Here is a 17,144-nt window from a genome sequence, read left to right as displayed (position 1 = left end):
AGGATGTGAGGCCGCTTCTGGGCTCTCTGAGCCACTGCCTCCTCAAGGAGTGACCACCTCCTGCCAGGCGGGGCCCCAGGTGTGGAGAGGGAGGGGAGCCACCAGCAGCTGCATTACCACCTGGGTCCTGCCAGGGAAGGCCCCTGGGCCTCACTGCCTGGCCTCCTTAAAGGGACTACCTCCTCCCTCCACTGCCACTCAGGGTGGCCTGGGCCCCTCAGCTGGAGCAGCCCCTGCCCTGGTCTCTGGGGACCTGCTCTCGAAAGTGGGCGGTCTCTGTCACGGCCCCTTTGGCACTGCCAGAGTCCCAGGGCCTGTGTCCACCTGCCAGGCACAGCTGCGAGAAGGAAGGGGCAGCACCCTCCCTCTGGGCCGCAGTCTGAGTGGGTCCTGGCACAGAGCTGAGTGTCAGGGCTGAGGGGAGGCCAGGCCACAGTGGGGACTGCCCAGATAAGGACACTGCAATGCACGAGTGCCAGAGGCAGCAGAGGCCCAAGAGCAACAGGCATCCCATCACCCCCATACCTGGGCTCCACAGGTCCCAGGACAGTCGGCTCAGGAAAAGGCCAGCAGCCCCAAGTCTCAGAAGGGAGAAACAGAGCCGGGTAGAGGAGACAGAGTGCGAAAGGCACAGACACACCCCAGGGTGGGAAGGAGGGAGAGAGGGTGCAGGCTGCAGGTCCCAGCCCAGCCAAGCATCCTTGGAGTGGACAGAGACCCCGGAGCCCCCTCCAGAGGCCAGTGAAACCCAGGTTCAGGTTCTAATGAAGAATCCATCCTCGATGCTGCCCCCGCCCTCCATTCAGCCGGGAGATGATTCCTGTGACCATGGCCTGCGATTAAAGGCAGTGATTAAAAGCCGCCTGCTGCACATGTTAATTTGCTTAAGATTCTGATCTCCTAAATCTCCTTTCTGGGCATTTAAGCAGAATTCTGTCTTTGAGAGCGTTTGGCCTGGCAGGCGGTGGGTGGCGGGCGGCGGGCGGCGGGTGGGGAGGCGCCATGGTAGGGAGCTTAATTTTCTCCTCCTTTGAAGAAGGTGACTGGAAGGAACCAATGCGTCTGGGATGCAGAGCCTGCCGTGAGCCCGCTGGAGCCCTGCCCCCGCCCATGTGCCAGCACAGCTGCGAGGACCAGACCCAGCTCCTGCCTTGGCCAGAGGGTAGAGGGCAGAGGGCAGAGGGTCCCCATCCTGTGGCCCAGAGCTGTGTCTCCTTGCTCCGCTTGCTGGACTGGTCCTTGCCTCCCGGGTCTGAGGCTGCCCCTGTTCCCATAGTCTAAGGCTGGTCTGTCCTTGGGTTCACAGGCATTGCCAGGACAGAGGCCGAAGGACACCATGCCCTGAGACAGGGTGAGTCTAGACCTTGGGCCCGCAGCTCTGGGTGCTCAGCAAGGTCGTTGGTGGGCAGAGCTGACCCCCATTGCCCGTGCCTCCGTTTCCTCCATGCACACCTGCTCCCCAGGCTTGGGCTCTGCACACAAAGGAAGCCACTCCACCTGCCCTCCTGGGCGCCAGTGACTCCAAGCCCAGCCCCTGGGCCTGCTGAGCCCCTAACGCCTTCTCCAGAGCCGAGCCTGAGGGTCCCATCCTCAGTCCGTGTGAGTGCCAAGAACTGGCCATGAGCCCGAGGTCACCTGCACCAGGTGCCACCCTGACACACACGCTGCCCACCCCAGACCACGCAGTGTCTCCATCTCATCTCCCTCAGCTGGAGGGGCTTTCTTGCTCTATGGGCTGGACAGAGGCCACAAGCGGGCAGGGAAGCGGGAGGGAGCAGAGTCTGCACAGAGCCCAGGCCCGGACTTCCCTGCAGCCCACTTCCATTCCTCCTTCCTCCATTGGCTTGGGGGAGCAGGAGGTGGCCCCTCTCCTCAGCCATCCTGCAGCAAAAGCTCCTCCACCTCTGATCTCCAAAGAAAGCCATTTAGGTGGCCCCTGTCCAGGCCATAGGTTCAGGAAGTCATGGCCAGGCCAGAGACTGGGGCCACTGCAGGCCAGTGTTGCTCCAGTCTCCCGGGCACCCCTGAGGGCCTGTGCGCACTTGTGTGCATACCCAGGGGCCGGGCGAGTGCTCCGTGCACCAGCCTGCATCAGGCTCACCAATTCTGGACCAGCGGGTGACCCTGTGTTTGAGCAGAAACAGCCCCAGAGAAAGGGATGGAAGGATGGAGACTCCCATCAGGGGAGGGCCAGCAGAGTGAGTGCAGGGCAGGGAGGGGAGAAGCCTGCGAAGCCCCTGCCCATCCTGGAACCCAGTGGAAGGAGAGCCCGGCCCCAGGACTTCTGGAAGCTCCAGAACCCTCTCCTGGCCAGTGGGCAGCACCCTGTGCAGCTAAGGAGGCCAATGGCCTGGTCACACCCGCAGCCAGCTGCCGAGCGACCCCTGAACAGGAGCCAGCACCGTGTCCTCTGGGGCTGCTGGCCAGCCAGGGGTGCCCTGTGTTCCTGAAAATGTCACTGTGGACAGGAGCTGGGAAGGGCAGTAACCAGCCAGCTCAGGAGACCCTAGTCCACACCGTGGCTCTCTGTGCGCCCCATGGGAATTCACTGCCTCCCTGGCTTCAGTTTCCCTGAATTAAACCGGGGGGGACCAGCAGTTCCCCAAGGGCCTGGCCAGCTGGCGCCTGGGCTCAGGCCATGAAGGAAGAGGGTTCCAGGCGGAGGGCAGTGGGCACCTTCAGTGAGGCCTGGTGGAGCCAGACATTCTTGCACCAAATGTCCAGGTGCGATATCCCCTCGGGTGGCCACTGCCGCGGGGAGGGCTGGGAGCCCTGTTCACGGATCACAGCCTGACCAGTCCCCGGCGGCACAGCTGTCTCCTATCAGCCTCCAGGAGCAGAGCCCTGAGAAGCCACCTCCCGCCAGCAGTGCGGGGCCTTTGTGGGGCGTCTCGGTTTCAGCTTCCGAGTTCTGTCCTACATATGTCTCCAAGGAAACGCTTCCCGATGACCTGCTGCAGTAAACAGATTCTCGGCTGCAGCCCCATTCAGCAAGCTTGGGCAGGCAGGGGCTCTGGCTCTGCAGCCCACCAGGGCAGCCCTGCGGGCACAGCGAGGGCCCCCACGTGTCCCTGATTCTGCTCCTCCAACACCACTTTGGAATGCCTGAGTTAGACGGGCCCCAAGAGGCCCCTGGATCTGACCTCTTCACTTTTCAGATGGGGAAACTGAGGCAGGGGAGTCTTGCCCAGACTCTCTCAGCCCAGCTGACCCTGCAGCTCCCCCTCCAGGGTGGGCTGGTTCCCAACGGTCCCACTGGCCCTGTGGCCCCCCAGAGCGTGAGCACCCCGGCCTCCTCGTCTTGCACAGAACGTTCTAATCACCTCTCAGGAGCACCAAGCGCACATTTAAAGACAGAAACGTGGGCCCCTCCGGTGACAAGACAGTGCTGACAGCTCTGCCTCTGGGACAGACACAGCCCAGTAGCCTGAACCTCAGACGTTTTAATTATTCAACACCGAAGCCAATTCCGTGTTGCTTTCTCGCCTGGTTTAAGAGTTCTGTGGCCGTCGCAGCTTCAGTTAGGGAACTAAGCCCACTGTGGGGGCCTTGATGTACCTCCACCCCCCCCACTGCCCCGACACATACTTCAGCACCAGGAGAGCTGAGGGTCCTCCTGTCCTGGGAAGTGGCGGGGGGTGGGGGTGCAGGCTAAGGCAAGGGACGCCCCTCTGGGGCCCCTTTGTGTCCCCAACACAAAGATCCCCCAGCCAGGTGCGGTGGCTCATGCCTGTAATCTCAGCACTTTGAGAGGCCGAGGTGGGTGGATCATGAGGTCAAGAGATGGAGACCATCCTGACCAACGTGGTAAAATCCCATCTCTACTAAAAATACCAAAATTAGCTGGGTGTGGTGGTGTGAGCCTGTAATCCTAGATACTCAAGAGGTTGAGGCAGGAGAATGGCTTGAACCCGGGAGGTGGAGGTTGCAGTGGGTGGAGATCGTGCTGCTGCACTCCAGCCTGGGTGAGAGAGAGAGACTCACCCCCCAAAAAAATCCCCTGCTGCCTCGGCCCCCAGGGCCCCACATGGAGCCACCCCGGCGATGCACTGAGCCCAGGGTTCACTTCTGAGGTTCTGAGGTCACAGAGAAGCATGTGGTCTGGCTGAGGAGGAAGACAGACCAGTGAGGATCTGGCCAGACTGACCACAGCTGCCCCAGATGGACCAAGATGCCTTGGGGTGACCACCTGACAGCAGGCCATGGGGATGAGACCACACATCAGGCAGAGGGCGTGTCAGGCAGAGGGGGTGTCAGGCAGAGGGGGTGTCAGGCGGGAAGGGGTGTCAGGCGGGAAGAGGTGTCAGGCGGGAAGGGGTGTCAGGCGGGAAGGGGTGTCAGGTGGAGGGGGTGTCAGGGGGATGGGGTGTCAGGTAGGAGGGGGTGTCAGGAGGAGGGGTGTCAGGCGGGAGGGGGTGTCAGGCGGGGGGGGGGTCAGGGGGGAGGGGGTGTCAGGTGGGAGGGGGTGTCGGGTGGAGGGGGTGTCGGGCGGAGGGGGTGTCAGGTGGGGGGGGGTGGGGGGGGGGGGGGGGGTGGGGGGGGGGGGGGGGGGGGGGGGGGGTGGTGGGGGGAGGGGGTGTCAGGTGGGGGGGTGTCAGGCAGAGGGGGTGTCAGGTGGGAGAGGTGTCAGGTGGAATGGGTGACAGGTGGAGGGGGTGTCAGGTGGAGAGGTGTCAGGTGGAGGGGGTGTCAGGTGGGAGGGGTGTCAGGCAGAGGGGTGTCAGGTGGGAGAGGTGTCAGGCGGAGGGGTGTCAGGTGGGAGGGGTGTCAGGTGGGGGGGTGTCAGGCGGAGGGGTGTCAGGTGGGAGGGGTGTCAGGCAGAGGGGGTGTCAGGTGGAGGGGGTGTCAGGTGGAAGGGGTGTCAGGCGGAGGGGGTGTCAGGTGGAAGGGGTGTCAGGCAGAGGGGCTGTTGAGTTGCACAGTCAGTGCAGGCAGAATTCCAGAGGGGGCATCCAGGAGAGGCAGCCCCAAGAAAGTGGGGTACAAGCAAACACAATTGGAGGGGACATGGGGTGCCGGGTGGATAGCCAGGGAAGGCCAGCCAAAGAGGCCCTGGGTGGGGAGGAGCTACCTCGTGGGTCTGGCATCCCCAGCTTCCCTGCCCACCCTCCACTGTGCCATTCCCCAAACAAAGGCCCCAGCCCTGCTCCTGGTCCCTCCAAGCCTGGGGAATCGGCAGACAGGTTCCATGGGAACATCGGTAATGCCAAGGCAGAGGCGCAGAAGAAACAAAGAAGAGAGGACAAGAAACACTGGATTTGAGGACCACAGAGGCGGGAGGCACGGGCCCGGGGTGGTCAGTGAGCGTCACTGTCCCCACAGTGTCCCCATGTGGGCAGGAGGGGAGCCGAGGCCCCAGAGCTGGGTGACCCAGCAGGGAGCGGAGGCGGGGGCAGCTGCAGGGACCGGAGCTTCAGGAAGGCTCTGGCCTGAATCCTCTCAGCGGGGCCCACACATCCTGGCCTCCCTGTGCCCAGGGCCGGGTCCCACATGGACCGAGCTCAGCCAGCCCTGCTAGCAGCATCCACAGTCACAGCAGGCGCCCACACGCCTCCCTCCTCCCTGCCACAGGACACCCTTGCTGGGGGTTCAGGCACAGCCAGAAAGGCCCTGGCCAAGGTCGGCGGGTCAGGTGTCCGGACCCAGGCTGCAGAGCTCCACTGGAGCCCAAGGGAACAGGCACTGCCCTGGCTGCCCAGCCCTACCCCCCTGCACCAGCCTGACCTAGATTCGGTGCCCGCGTGCAGCAGCCATGCAGAGCCCTGGCTGGCCTGGCACGGAGTCCAGTGAGCAGGATTCCAGGATGAACACTGCCACGTGGACACCGATGCAGCCACATCCCAGGACACACACCCTCAGCAAGGTCTGTCCAGGGCTGCGGGCCACCTGGTCTCACCCAGGCCCTCTCCATGTGGAGCTGTGAGATCCTGCCCCAGAGAGGGGCACTGGGCAGACTCCTGAGCCCCCACCCCACCAGGCTGGCCCCAGCCTCAAGAGCCTACTGAAGGAAGGAAAGAAAGAGGAGGTGAGCCCGTGGCTGCTGCCCTGCAGGTAGGGTGCGTCACCCCTGCCCTGAGGGGTCAGAGGCTCAGAGAAGCTGCAGGACCTGCCAGGGCCACACAGCCAGTCACCGCGAAGCCTGGGCTCGGGGCGGTGCCCTCAGCCCCCGGCTCCTCCCAAGGGCCCCCACAGCCTTGGCCCTACAGCACCAGGGGCCCTGGCCCTACAGCACCAGGGGCCCTGGCCAAGGTCCCCACAAGGGCCTGGCCAAGGCCCTGGCCACAGGCCCCACCCCCAGCACCAGGGGCCCCTTCAGCCTCGCCGGCCTCCACCCACGTCACCAGGTCCACACAGCCCAGCTTACACCTGGGTGCTGCCCAGGCCTCCCAGCTGCTTGCATCATTGAAAACATGAAAATCTTTGACAAAGAAGCACATGCCCCTGTTATGCCACTAAAGCCCCTGCCTTTGGCTCCCAGGATCCCTGGCCTCAGAGTGAGTTCTCAGGCCAGAGGGAGCCCACACGGCCCCTGCCCCGGGCCAGTACCAGCCACCCACTGCGTCCAGTCCTCCTGTTCAGCAGCCCCAGCCATCAGCCAAAGTTTATGCGGCACGTGCTGTGTGCTGGGCATGGCTCAGAGCTGGCGAGGAAGTGATGGGGGAACCAGAGGCAGCCCCTACACCCAGCGGCCTTCTGGTCTGGGAGACACAGAGGATGGGCAGTGGCCCTAGCTCTTGGAAGACCCTGGCCTGGGACCCCAGGGCAGCATGGCCTTAGGAAAGGCCTGGAGAGAACAGGGTGCTTCCCTGGACCGCAGGGCCCCTGGGGCATGAAGGGCCAGTCCTGTGGGGGCCTGGGCCCTTCCCTTAGGCTGGGCTAGGGCAGCAAGGCGAGGACACAGAGGCCAGAAGGGGCCTGGGCAGGGCTGGGCAGTGCCAGCTGGGACACAGTCACTGCCGGAGCAGAAGAGACCTTGGCCCAGGTGCCACCTCAGGATGCTCACTCAGAGCCAAACAGGCCAGAGGCTAGTGAGCAGTGGCCAGGGCCGATGGACCCTCCCCTGGCCGCCTTTACCTGCCCGCACTGTGCCAAGGACAGCAGCCACACCATGGGGCGCTCACCAGCTTGCCTCCAAAAGCCGCCGCCCTGGGCCTTCCACAGCCACCCTGTCCCACGTGTGAATGATGCAGGAGCACATCCCCGGGCTCCACACTCCATTCAGAGGAGCTCTGGCTCAGTGTCTGCCTAGGACCACTGGAAACTATGCACGTCTCCAGCAAGACACAGCAAACAAGCCAGAGAGGGTGGCATTTGTCACCGCATCCCACGAAGGGCGAAGGGAGGCCCTGGGTGAACCCTGAGGGCGCAGGGTTTTAGCCCCAGTGAGGCTCCTGGCAGGTGGCAAGAACCCACTGACTGCCTGGCATCCCCAAGAACCCCCTCCTGAGCCCCACCACCAGATGGGGGCAACTGGGCCACCAGGGAGCAGGATTCGGGGCTGAGTCTGCAAGGGGGGGCCCAGTCACTACAAGCTGGGGCTCAAGAGTGCCCAGGAGCCACCCCACTGCAAGATCGGCATGGCCCAGGCAGCCGAGAGGCAGCACCAGCCCCTCGGGCCCCCGTCTGTGCAGATGGCTGAGCACACGTCACAGAATGGGACGTCCCCAGATGGAGTCACTTTTTACCTGGTTGCCTAAGCGCAGATTAAAAGCCAGTGAGACTCGAGTACAGGAGGCTGACACGTGAATGAAACGGGCTCAAGACCATCGCTGTGCAGACAGGCCTTTGGGGGGCTGCCCCTATCGGCGCGGTCTGGGTGGGAGGTCCCTGAGGGCAGAGCCAGAGCCTCCTCAGGCATCTCCCCCCAGCCACTCAGCCACTCCGGGGGCACAGATGGGGCCCAGCTTCTCCCCAGGCCCAGGAAGCTGGGGTCACACTGACCTTGCTGGCCCCACTGAGTCTACCCCACCTGCCCACTCCTGTGAAAGCAGGAAGGCCACTAAGGCTGACCTTGGGCCCGTTCCCCAGCCATTCGGCATGTTCAGGTCAGCCCAGGCCAGAGCCCAAGGGGGCCCGTCCAGCCTGGCCTCCAGCCCTTCCTGCGTTGCGGGTCCCGGCTGGCAGCCCCTGCTGCAGGTGGCCCGCCCCCTCTAGTGCCCCGCTCTAGGGTCTCCGCCGTCTGCTCCGAGGCAGCTGGACGCCTACATGAGGTCCCAGTGTCTGGACAGCAGGACACACTCTTGTCCTGTCCTCAGCCTCACGGAGCCAGGCACTGAGCAGGACCTATAGGGCCTGAGAGGCCCCCTGCCCTAGGCAGCCCCGTGCCCTGCCGAGGTCCTCCACCCAGCCGGCTACCTTCCCTGTGCTGTCAGCGCTCCTGAGGACCGGCCTGGGTGCCCACAGGGACGGCACGGCCGCCCCCCTCACACGCATACCTGGGGCCAATCAGCCCCACAGGGATGACCAGGGAGCCCAGCGCACCCACTCCCACACCTGTGCAGCCCCCTTGGTGCCCGAGGCCCACTCCTCAGTCTCTGTCCTCCCACCTGTCCGGAGTACGGCGTGGGCCCAGTGGCGCTATGTGGGCAAATGTTTATTTTTTTGCCTTACGTCAAAAACAGAAAAGAAGGCAGGCTGCTTATTAGGCAAGAGGAAAGGTCATTCAAGGGCTGGGAGCTGCCCCCAGCACACGCCTCCCGGCAAGGGATGATTCATGTTACTTACAAGGCTGTGGGTGCCGGGGTTCGGCCACGACTCAGGGTGAGCTGGCCTCCACTTTCGGGGAACTTGTCACCACCCTGTGGTCAGACACTGATGAAGCCCTTTCCCCCAGGGAGTCCTCCCTGACTGCCTTCAGGTCACTCTTGTGTCCCTCAGAGGCAGGAGGCCACTGAGCGGCTCGGCCATCCCCAGGGTGAGTGCAGCCCCTCCCCCACACAGCCGCATCTCTGCAGATCTCAGAGCCGGACGAGGACCTGGGAGGGAGACGCCTGGAGCCGGTGGCGCGGGCACCCTGGAGAGAAGCGTGGTGGCAGTAAACTGAGGCTGAGGGGACTCAGCCCCTTGTGATCAGAGCCCATGAGGCTGCTGGGGAGCACGGGGCCCCCAGCCCCTGGCCACTCACAGGTCCCAGCCATGCTAGAAAGCCCAGCAGGGAGTGGAGGACAGGCCAGGTCTCATTCCTGTCCTTGCTGATGGGCGGAGCTGCCAGCAGGTCAGTTCACATCTCAGCTCACCTGAGAGAGCGCTGGGTACCCCCAACCCCCGCCATCCTGCACAAGAGTGAGATGACCATCAGGGCTGACCCAAAGCCACCAACGCCACACCTGGCACCTGAGGCCTGGAGCCCCAGAGGGTTCTGAAGGTGGGTGGCTTTTGCCCCTTAGAAAGTGGAGACGGCAGGCCAGGGCTCTGGGGGGCAGAGAGGACCTGCCCAAGGCCTAGGGGAGGTGTGGATCACCCTCACAGTCCTGGAGTCCTCATATGAACCTGGGGGTCCCTTCCCACCTGGGAGCCCCTCACAGCTGTGAGACCTGCCGTCCGCAGACCCAGCATGGGCCTGGAGGGGTAGAAAAGGGACCTACTAAGTGGACCCATTCTTTCAGGAAGGGTGGGCTCCTCCCACCAAGACCCCTGGACAAACCAAGGCCAGAGGGAGGCCCAGCTCCCTGGCTTCAGAGGGGGAAACTGAGCCCCTGGGAGGGAGGATCCCTCAAGTTTCAGCCATGGCAGGAAGCTGAGAGAGGCTGCGTCTCACCATCTCCCCAACGTCCCCCAACCCCAAGAGGTCGATGGGTCTGCTGGGGGTGAGGGCTGCACAGGAAGAGCCACCCCGGTGACCTCACACGTCCCCAGAGCAGCAGCAGCAGTGACGGTGATGGTGACGGCTGAGTCACCGCCCACAACTTTTTAAGGCACAGCTGAGAGCAAGGGGCAATTTAAGTCATTTTGATGAGCGCTAAAGTGCGTGGCTAGAGCGTCACACCCCCCCAGCGCCGCCCCACCTTTCAAGCAGAGCTGGGGCCCCTCCAAGACCCTGCAGGGCTCGGCGGCCATGAAGTCAGATAGGACCAGCACCAAGGGACAAATGGGGGGCTTCGCTTGGAAGCCCAGGGAGGCCAGGAAAGGTACTCGAAGCACAGGGGCAAAGTGCCCGCCTGGTGCCTGGTGCCGGCGGCTCGCCGACCCTGACGACCCCATGGCAGGCCCAAGGGACACGCTGGGTCTCCCTCTGGGCTCCGCCTCCCGAACAACACCAACACACCCACCCACAGCCAATGCTCCCCAGCGACACCGTTTCCCACAAACACAGAATCTAATAATTCCAATAATGCCAAGCCCAAAATAACACACAATGAGCCACTTGCTGAGCTCCTACTGGAGAATGGAACTGAGTCAAACACAGCTGCAAAGGCGCTTTAAAAAGACACTTAAACACACAAGCCCACACGCGCACACACGCACATGGCCCGCCCGAGGGACGCCAGCCTCCATCCACGGCGCGGCTCCACAGGTAGGGAGGGTGAAGACGGGCGCACGGGCGGGGAGGGAGGCCCTGTGGGGAGTGGAGGGGCCAAGGGGCTCCCGGTGGCCTTACGTCCCGAGCTGGGACCCTCTGACATCGGCAGATGCACTGTGCCCGCTGGGGGCTCCCGCCTCCGTCTGCAGCAAAGGCCCTGGGGCCACCCTCTGAAGGTTCTGACAGCCCCTGCCTCTGCCTGACCCCCAGGGCCACAGGCCACAAGCCTTCCACCCCCCACAGGCAGCTGCTCCAGCTGTGGCGGCCACAGAACACCCTTCACACTCACTGAGTCTAACTCCACCTGCAGGAAGGTGGGCTGCCAGCCTCCCCACAGCAGGCACTTCTCTGGGGCTCCCCTGCCCCTATGTGCTCCCCTGGGGGGTGACTCCCAACCCAGTGCAGGCCTGGGAACATCAGGTGAACCGCCACACATGGGGACCAGCACCGAGGGATGGAGAGAGGGCCTGGCAGGGCCAAGGGTCCTCCTGCCTCGATGCCGTGGCGCTCAGCCCAGGCTGGAGAATAGGGACCTGCCAGGCCTCTGGGCAGCTCCCAGCCTAGACCAGCCACCACCCAGTCAATGTCCACTGCCAGGTCCCACCCGTCCCCGCTCCAACAGCCAAGAGGCCCTGCAGGGTTCCGGACAGAAAGCCTGGGGTCAGCCATCAAGCCACCCCTTCCCAGTAAAGGGTCACATTACTGGTTCAGCCCCTGGGAAGCGGAGGCCCATGGCCTGGAGCCATCACTGACGGTCCCCCAGGAGGGGCCACGCCTCATCATGTCACCTCAAGCATGTCACCTGGTACCCACCAGCCCCTCCCTGAGCAAGTGCCTGAGCTTCCAGGGGTCCTGCAGAGGCAGCCCTATGACCCCCTCAGGCTGACTGGGCATCCTCATGTGTCAGGGTGAGTCAGGCATGGCAGGTGGGGCACTGGCCAGCAGGCAGCTGGAGGGCCCAGGCCCAGGCCACCTCCACTGCTGCAGGGCAGGAAGGGAACAGGCAATGCCCGCCTTAGATCAGCCAGGTGAAGCAGGACAGGCCCCAGGGAGGCCGACGGACACCCAGCTCAGCCTGCTGGAGAGACCCAGGGATCCTCATGGCTCTGCCCACAGTGGGCACCTATAAGTGGGTGACAGAATGGGGGTGACGCTGGCTCCATGGCACCCCCAGAACCCACTACCAGCAAGCCTCAGCTTTCAGAGACTCCCCCAGGAGGGCTGGGGCCTGCCCTCTTTGCTGCACCCCACTCCTTGCTGGAGACGCAGGCCAGCCTCTCCAGCAGCCCCCGACACCATTGCCTGAAATCCTGGGGACCCTGGAAGCCACAGCAGCCCTCCCGACCAGGAGACAGGGGCAGGCACTGCGCTGGACCCAGGCCTGGTGTCTGCTGGAGTCAGAAGAGGGTGTCCAGGGGCTGCACACAGGAAAAGGGACCCCAGACAGAGGTAGCGAGGCGCAGGCACTGGGTTGCACTTTCCTCTGCCCCACAGTGGGTGGAAGGGAGGGGTGGTGGAGGTCCTGCACCTGCTAGAGGGGGTGGCCCTGGGCAGCTGGGAAGGCAAAGGCCACAGGGCCCAGTGAGGACGCTGGCCCCAGGACACCCAAAGAAGGTCCTGTGAGCCCCGTGTCTCAGCCCAGACCACCGTCGGCATGCCAGGGCCAGTGCCCCTCTTCCAGACTGGGGAGGGCCTCTGTGTGCACAGACGCTCCAGTGACCCCTCCAGAGGGGGCCTCCCCTTCACCACCTGCCACCCCCAACCTCAGCATCCTCCTCTTTGCCATGGGCAATGGTAACAGCACAGACCAGGAATGAGAGCCTCTTCACCACCCAAGCAGCTCCCACTCGGGACCACCCCGGGAAGAGCCCAGGAGACAGCGACCCCCAGGCCACATCCTGAGCACAGTGGGGGCACTGGCGGTTGGGACAGACCTGCATTTTGGCAAACTGTTCCAGCTTCATCACAGGAAGATGGGGGGACTGGCAGGAGGCTCGTGCTACAGTGGGGGTCAGGCGGCCCAAGCCTGCGTGCAGGTGGTGAGGAGTCACACTTCTGAGGGCACTGAGGGGCACCTCCACCGGGAATGGATCCATGGGGAAGGGTGGGATGAGCCTGGATTTCCCACCCAAGAAGCCAGGACCAGGTGCCAGCAGGCATCCCCTCCTCCAGGCTGTCCTCCAGGTTGTCCTCCTCCAGGTTCTGCTGAGCTCCAGGCAGCAAAGGCACTGCCCCAATTGTGTACTTGCTGCACCTGGGGCCAGGCCCAGGGGTGCTCAGCTAATGACAGCCAGAGACTGGCCAGGCTGCAGGCCCTTCCAGGACCAAGGCTGACCAGGTAGCCAGGCCTCCCAGAAGCCTAGCTTCTGGCTGGGGAACCCCAGGCTGCATCCCCTGTCCCCAGGGCCTGTGAATTATTTGAGCCCCTCCGTGGGCCCATCTGCTGCTCTCTGGGGCGGCTTGGGGTGGGGTGAATGAATGGTGCGTTTGCTCCCCACATGCCTGCGGGGGGGCCGCCGGAGGGAGGTGGATGACCCCACCCCAGCCCCAGCCGTCAGCTCCTACTGCTCCCAGTGGCTGCTCCCAAAGACCAGCGGGGCTGGGGCAGGGGACAGGCAGGGAGGGCCGGGGCAGGAGGGAGAGGAGGAAGCAGGATCAAGGGCTCCCGTCCCCACCACAGAGGCTCCCTCCACTGGGCTCACTCCAGGACAGCAGCTGCTGCCTTTGAGCCGAGATGAAATACTTCCGCGGGGCTGCTACCCGCCAGGCAGACTGGGGGCGGGGGGTAGGGGGAGCCTCGGGGGGACCCAGGCCTCAGCGGCTCCTGGAGAACCCCCACTTTGCCCCCTGAAGCTCCACTGTCCTGGGACCTGCAGCTGGGCAGGCTGCACTCGGCCTCCACTGTCCTCCTGCACCCTGGATGCACACAGCACCCAGCGCGGTCCAGGCTCAGTAGTACAGAGGGGCACGCGAGCCTCAGGCTGGAGGGAGGGGGCGCCTTCCCGGTCACCGCTGAGGCTTGGACCCAGACAGAAGCCTCTGCTCAGGCCCCCCCCACCCCCGACAGGCCAGCAGCAGAGCACAGACCTCGCATCACAGGGTTGGCATTTCTGAAGGATGACGAAGATCCCGGGGCTCAGAACGTGTTTTCTGTGCGAACAGACACTTCCCCAGCAGCATGCGGCTGACAGGCGCCTGCGACAGCTCAGCCTGAATCACAGACCCCACCCACCCACCCACCACATCCCCTCCCCACCCCCGCAGCCCAGGCCCCTGTGATGCTGCCCAGCCCCCAGAGAGGGGCCCCACTGACCTTTCCTGCCCCCATTACCAGGGCTGCAGTCTGGGGAAAGGGCTCCCTGCTGCCAATGGCAGCTGCCCCCCTGAAAGCCCCCAGCCCACCCATGGCACAGACCCCACAGGGCTGCCCCCACTCCATGGTGGGCCACAGCTCTCTGGCCTCACAGTGGACCTTGGAGCCAGTTCCTGGGGCTGGAGTAGAGGGGCTTCCTGCAGAAGTGGGGGTATGGGGTGGTGGCCCCTGGAGCTGCCAGGGGTTAGTCAGGCAGCACTGACCAGTCTGGAGAACCAGCACTGATCAGCACAGCATGGAGACGCACCTCCATGGCCTCACTCTCAGTGACAGTCTCTGCCTGTGTCTGCTGGTGGTGTCGCTCAGAGACACTGCTGCACATGATCGTGGGGGGCCAGGGAGCACACACGTCTCTGGCCCCAGACCCCACAATCAGGACACGGGGCAGGCCCACCACTGCCTGCCTTGACTGGGAGGGGGAGGGCCCTGGGGAGTGGAGAGGCGCCTGGCACCTTGGTGACCAGGACGCCAGCCACAGGCCTCCCTCCTGGAGCACACCCAGCCCAGCTGCTGGCTGGCCCCTGAGCTCTGTCCCAAACTGCACATTGAGTGCTGTTTCCAGACAGCGTGTGCTGGTGGCCAGGCAACAGCCCCTGAGGGAGGGCCAGGGACATGTCCCAGGAACCAATGTCACTAGCACAAGCGTGGGTCCCCATGCCAGGCTGTCCCTCCTTCTCTACAAGTCACCAGCTCACCCTCACAACCACCATCACCCCCTTTTTACAGATGAAGAGACTGAGGCCCAGAAGCACAGCTATTGCCCCAAAATCCACAGTCCGGGAACTGGGCGGGAGGACAGGTGTAGTTTGAGTCCAGGCTGGGGGCCCATGTGCTTGACCTTGACAGAGCCTAGCGAGAGGATATGAAGCCTGGGATGCAGCAGTCAGCAGGCAGGGAGTGGGGTGCAGATGGGGAGTGGGGGGGCAATGGGGGGGGGAGGGGGAGGGGGGGGGAGGGGGGGGCAGGCGGGGGGTGGGGGGCCAGGGGGGGGCTTGGTAATGAGCTCTTTTGTGTGCTCTGAAGGCTGCAGGGAGCATCCCAGAAGGCATGCGCATCCGCATCCCCAATTCGTGTGCAAGGCTCGGGGAGAATCAGCGACTCTGAAAAGTGGGGCACGTCCTGGTGAGCTAACGAGGCGCCCAGAGGACGGGCCGCCTGCAAAGGAGGCCCCTGAGGAGGGAGGGAGAGGCTGAGTGTTTGAACAGGCCCTCGAAGGATCAAATTTTGCAAATAAAAAACCAACCCCTCCTGGAGGAGGTGCCCCATATCGGTCCCCCACCCAGGCCCATCCAGGAAGGGGACAGCAACGGGTGAAGCCACCTCTGCCGGGCGCCTTTCCCTGCACAAGCCTCAAGGGACGGGCTGGGCTGGGAGGGGCTGTGGCTCAGGAGACCCCAGGAGAGCCACAGAGATGGAGGCGCTGTGTGCAGAGAAACGGCCTCACTGACCCACTTCCCCAGGGCTGAGCTTGGCGGGCAGCAGCCCAGTCTGGGGCCAGCCTCCCACTTCCGCATCAAACGGTCGCAGCCACAACCGCAGCTCACTTCTGAGAGTTGTCGGTACTCCAGAGACTGGCTGAGCTCCAGGGAGCATCAGGAAGCAGGGGCAGGAGGATCGGCCACTGTCCCTCAGAGGGGCTAGGCAGAGCTCACACACAGCACGCAGTTTTGCCCACAACACACTACTGCTGGCCCATTTCACAGGTGAGGACGTGGAGGCTGAGTCTACTGCCGGAGGCCACACAGTTGCAGACTGGGGACCCCAGTCTGCCCAGCTCCAGGGCCATGTCCTCCACGCCCGTGACGTCACTGGGCAGAGCCGCCCCACCCCAGGCCAGGCAGAGGCTGCCTGCAGACCCGGCCCCTACCTCATCTGACACCACTCCCTCAAGTGTGGGCCTCCACACCCTGGCTTACGTATTTACTCATTTACGAGATGGAGTTACCCGGGCTGGTGCAGTGGCACCCTCTTGGCTCACTGCAGCCTCCACAATTCTCCTGCCTCAGCCTCCCAAGTAGCTGGGATTAGACAGCCACCACCACACCCGGCTAATTTTTTGTATTTTTAGTAGAGATGGGGTTTCACCATGTTGCCCAGGCTGACCTCAGGTGATCCACACACCTCAGCCTCCTAAAGTGCTGGGAATACCGGCATGAGCCACCGTGCCCAGCCAGACACCCCAGTTTAAAGCATGTATTTCCACTGAAATAGCCCCAGCCTCTGGGCGGTGGGGGGCGGCGGTGCTGAATCTGCATTTTCAGGGGGTGCAAAGCTGCTGCAGCTCCGGCCAGGACTCCTGGCCCCGCCTGAGCCTCCTCAGAGCGACTGGTAGGGCCTGGAGCCTGCAGAGCCTCTGATCCTGGGATGTACTTCAGGGCCCAAGATCACCGCCCTTCCCCAAGCCAGCAAAGGAACCACGTGCAACGGTTTGACGAAATGAGTGTTCCGGAGGCCCCGGCCACCTTCCGGCAGCAGTGACGCACGGTGTGGTTGGGAACCAGGAGCAGCAGCTCCCTGGGAGAGGACTGAGGCCCATCCAGGCCTCCAGCACCTCTCTTGGTCACCTGTGGAGCCAGAGCCCCACTCAGGGAGAGACTGGGATGGTGGGAGGCCAGGAGGCTGGGCTGGGGGCTCCCACTATGGGGTGGGGCGACCCCATTCACTCCAGCCCGCGCTCCGCCTGCGGGACCCGGCAGGTGAGATCCAGGCTTGCCTCGGGTGGGGGTGCTGAGGGGTGGAGCACACGGCCACGGTAGGGGGCTGAAGGGTGACCCCCCCCCAACAAAGACACATCCGAATCCTGGAACCTGCGAACTTGGCCTTATTTGGAAAAGATCTCTGAGGACGTGCGTCAGTGAAGGACCCTGCGCGAAGATTGTCCTGAATGACCCAGGCAGGCTCCAAATCCTCACAGGAGACAGGAGACTCAAAGCGAAAAGAAAGATGGAGGGAAGGGAGGGAAGACACGCAGAGGTGGGAGGTGGCCACAACCCAAGGGATGCCAGAGCCACCAGAAGCCTGGCTTAGCCCCTTCCCCATCCTGGGAGTGACTGTGTGCAGGTGTGGTGTGTGCAGGTGTGTAATGTGTGCGGGTATGTGCAGGTGTGTGATGTGTGCGGGTGTGTGATGTGTGTGGGTATGTGATGTGTGCGGGTGTGTGATGTGTGTGGGTGTGATGTGTGCAGGTGTGTGCAGGTGTGTGATGTGTGCGGGTGTGTGATGTGTGCAGGTGTGTGATGTGTGCGGGTGTGT

General features: G+C 63.8%; 1 protein-coding gene across 8 annotated transcripts in view; it reads right to left on the bottom strand.

Moving 5' to 3' along the window:
- Nucleotides 1–17,144, bottom strand: part of PLCH2 (phospholipase C eta 2) — an 85,984-nt gene that overhangs the window by 37,011 nt on the left and 31,829 nt on the right. The window contains exon 1 of one of the 8 annotated variants that reach the window (XM_032262166.1): nucleotides 7,122–7,241. The exons of the other annotated variants lie outside the window; for them this stretch is intronic. Coding sequence (XP_032118057.1) covers nucleotides 7,122–7,218 — 97 coding nt within the window. The 5' untranslated portion in view covers nucleotides 7,219–7,241. Of the gene's footprint in view, nucleotides 1–7,121; nucleotides 7,242–17,144 lie in introns of those variants that run through there. 8 annotated transcript variants of the gene reach the window in all.

The sequence above is a fragment of the Sapajus apella genome, unplaced genomic scaffold, assembly GCF_009761245.1.
Source record: "Sapajus apella isolate SASKATOON/1434 unplaced genomic scaffold, GSC_monkey_1.0 scaffold127, whole genome shotgun sequence".
Lineage (NCBI taxonomy): Eukaryota > Metazoa > Chordata > Mammalia > Primates > Cebidae > Sapajus > Sapajus apella.
This window is presented reverse-complemented; position numbering and strand designations above follow the sequence as displayed.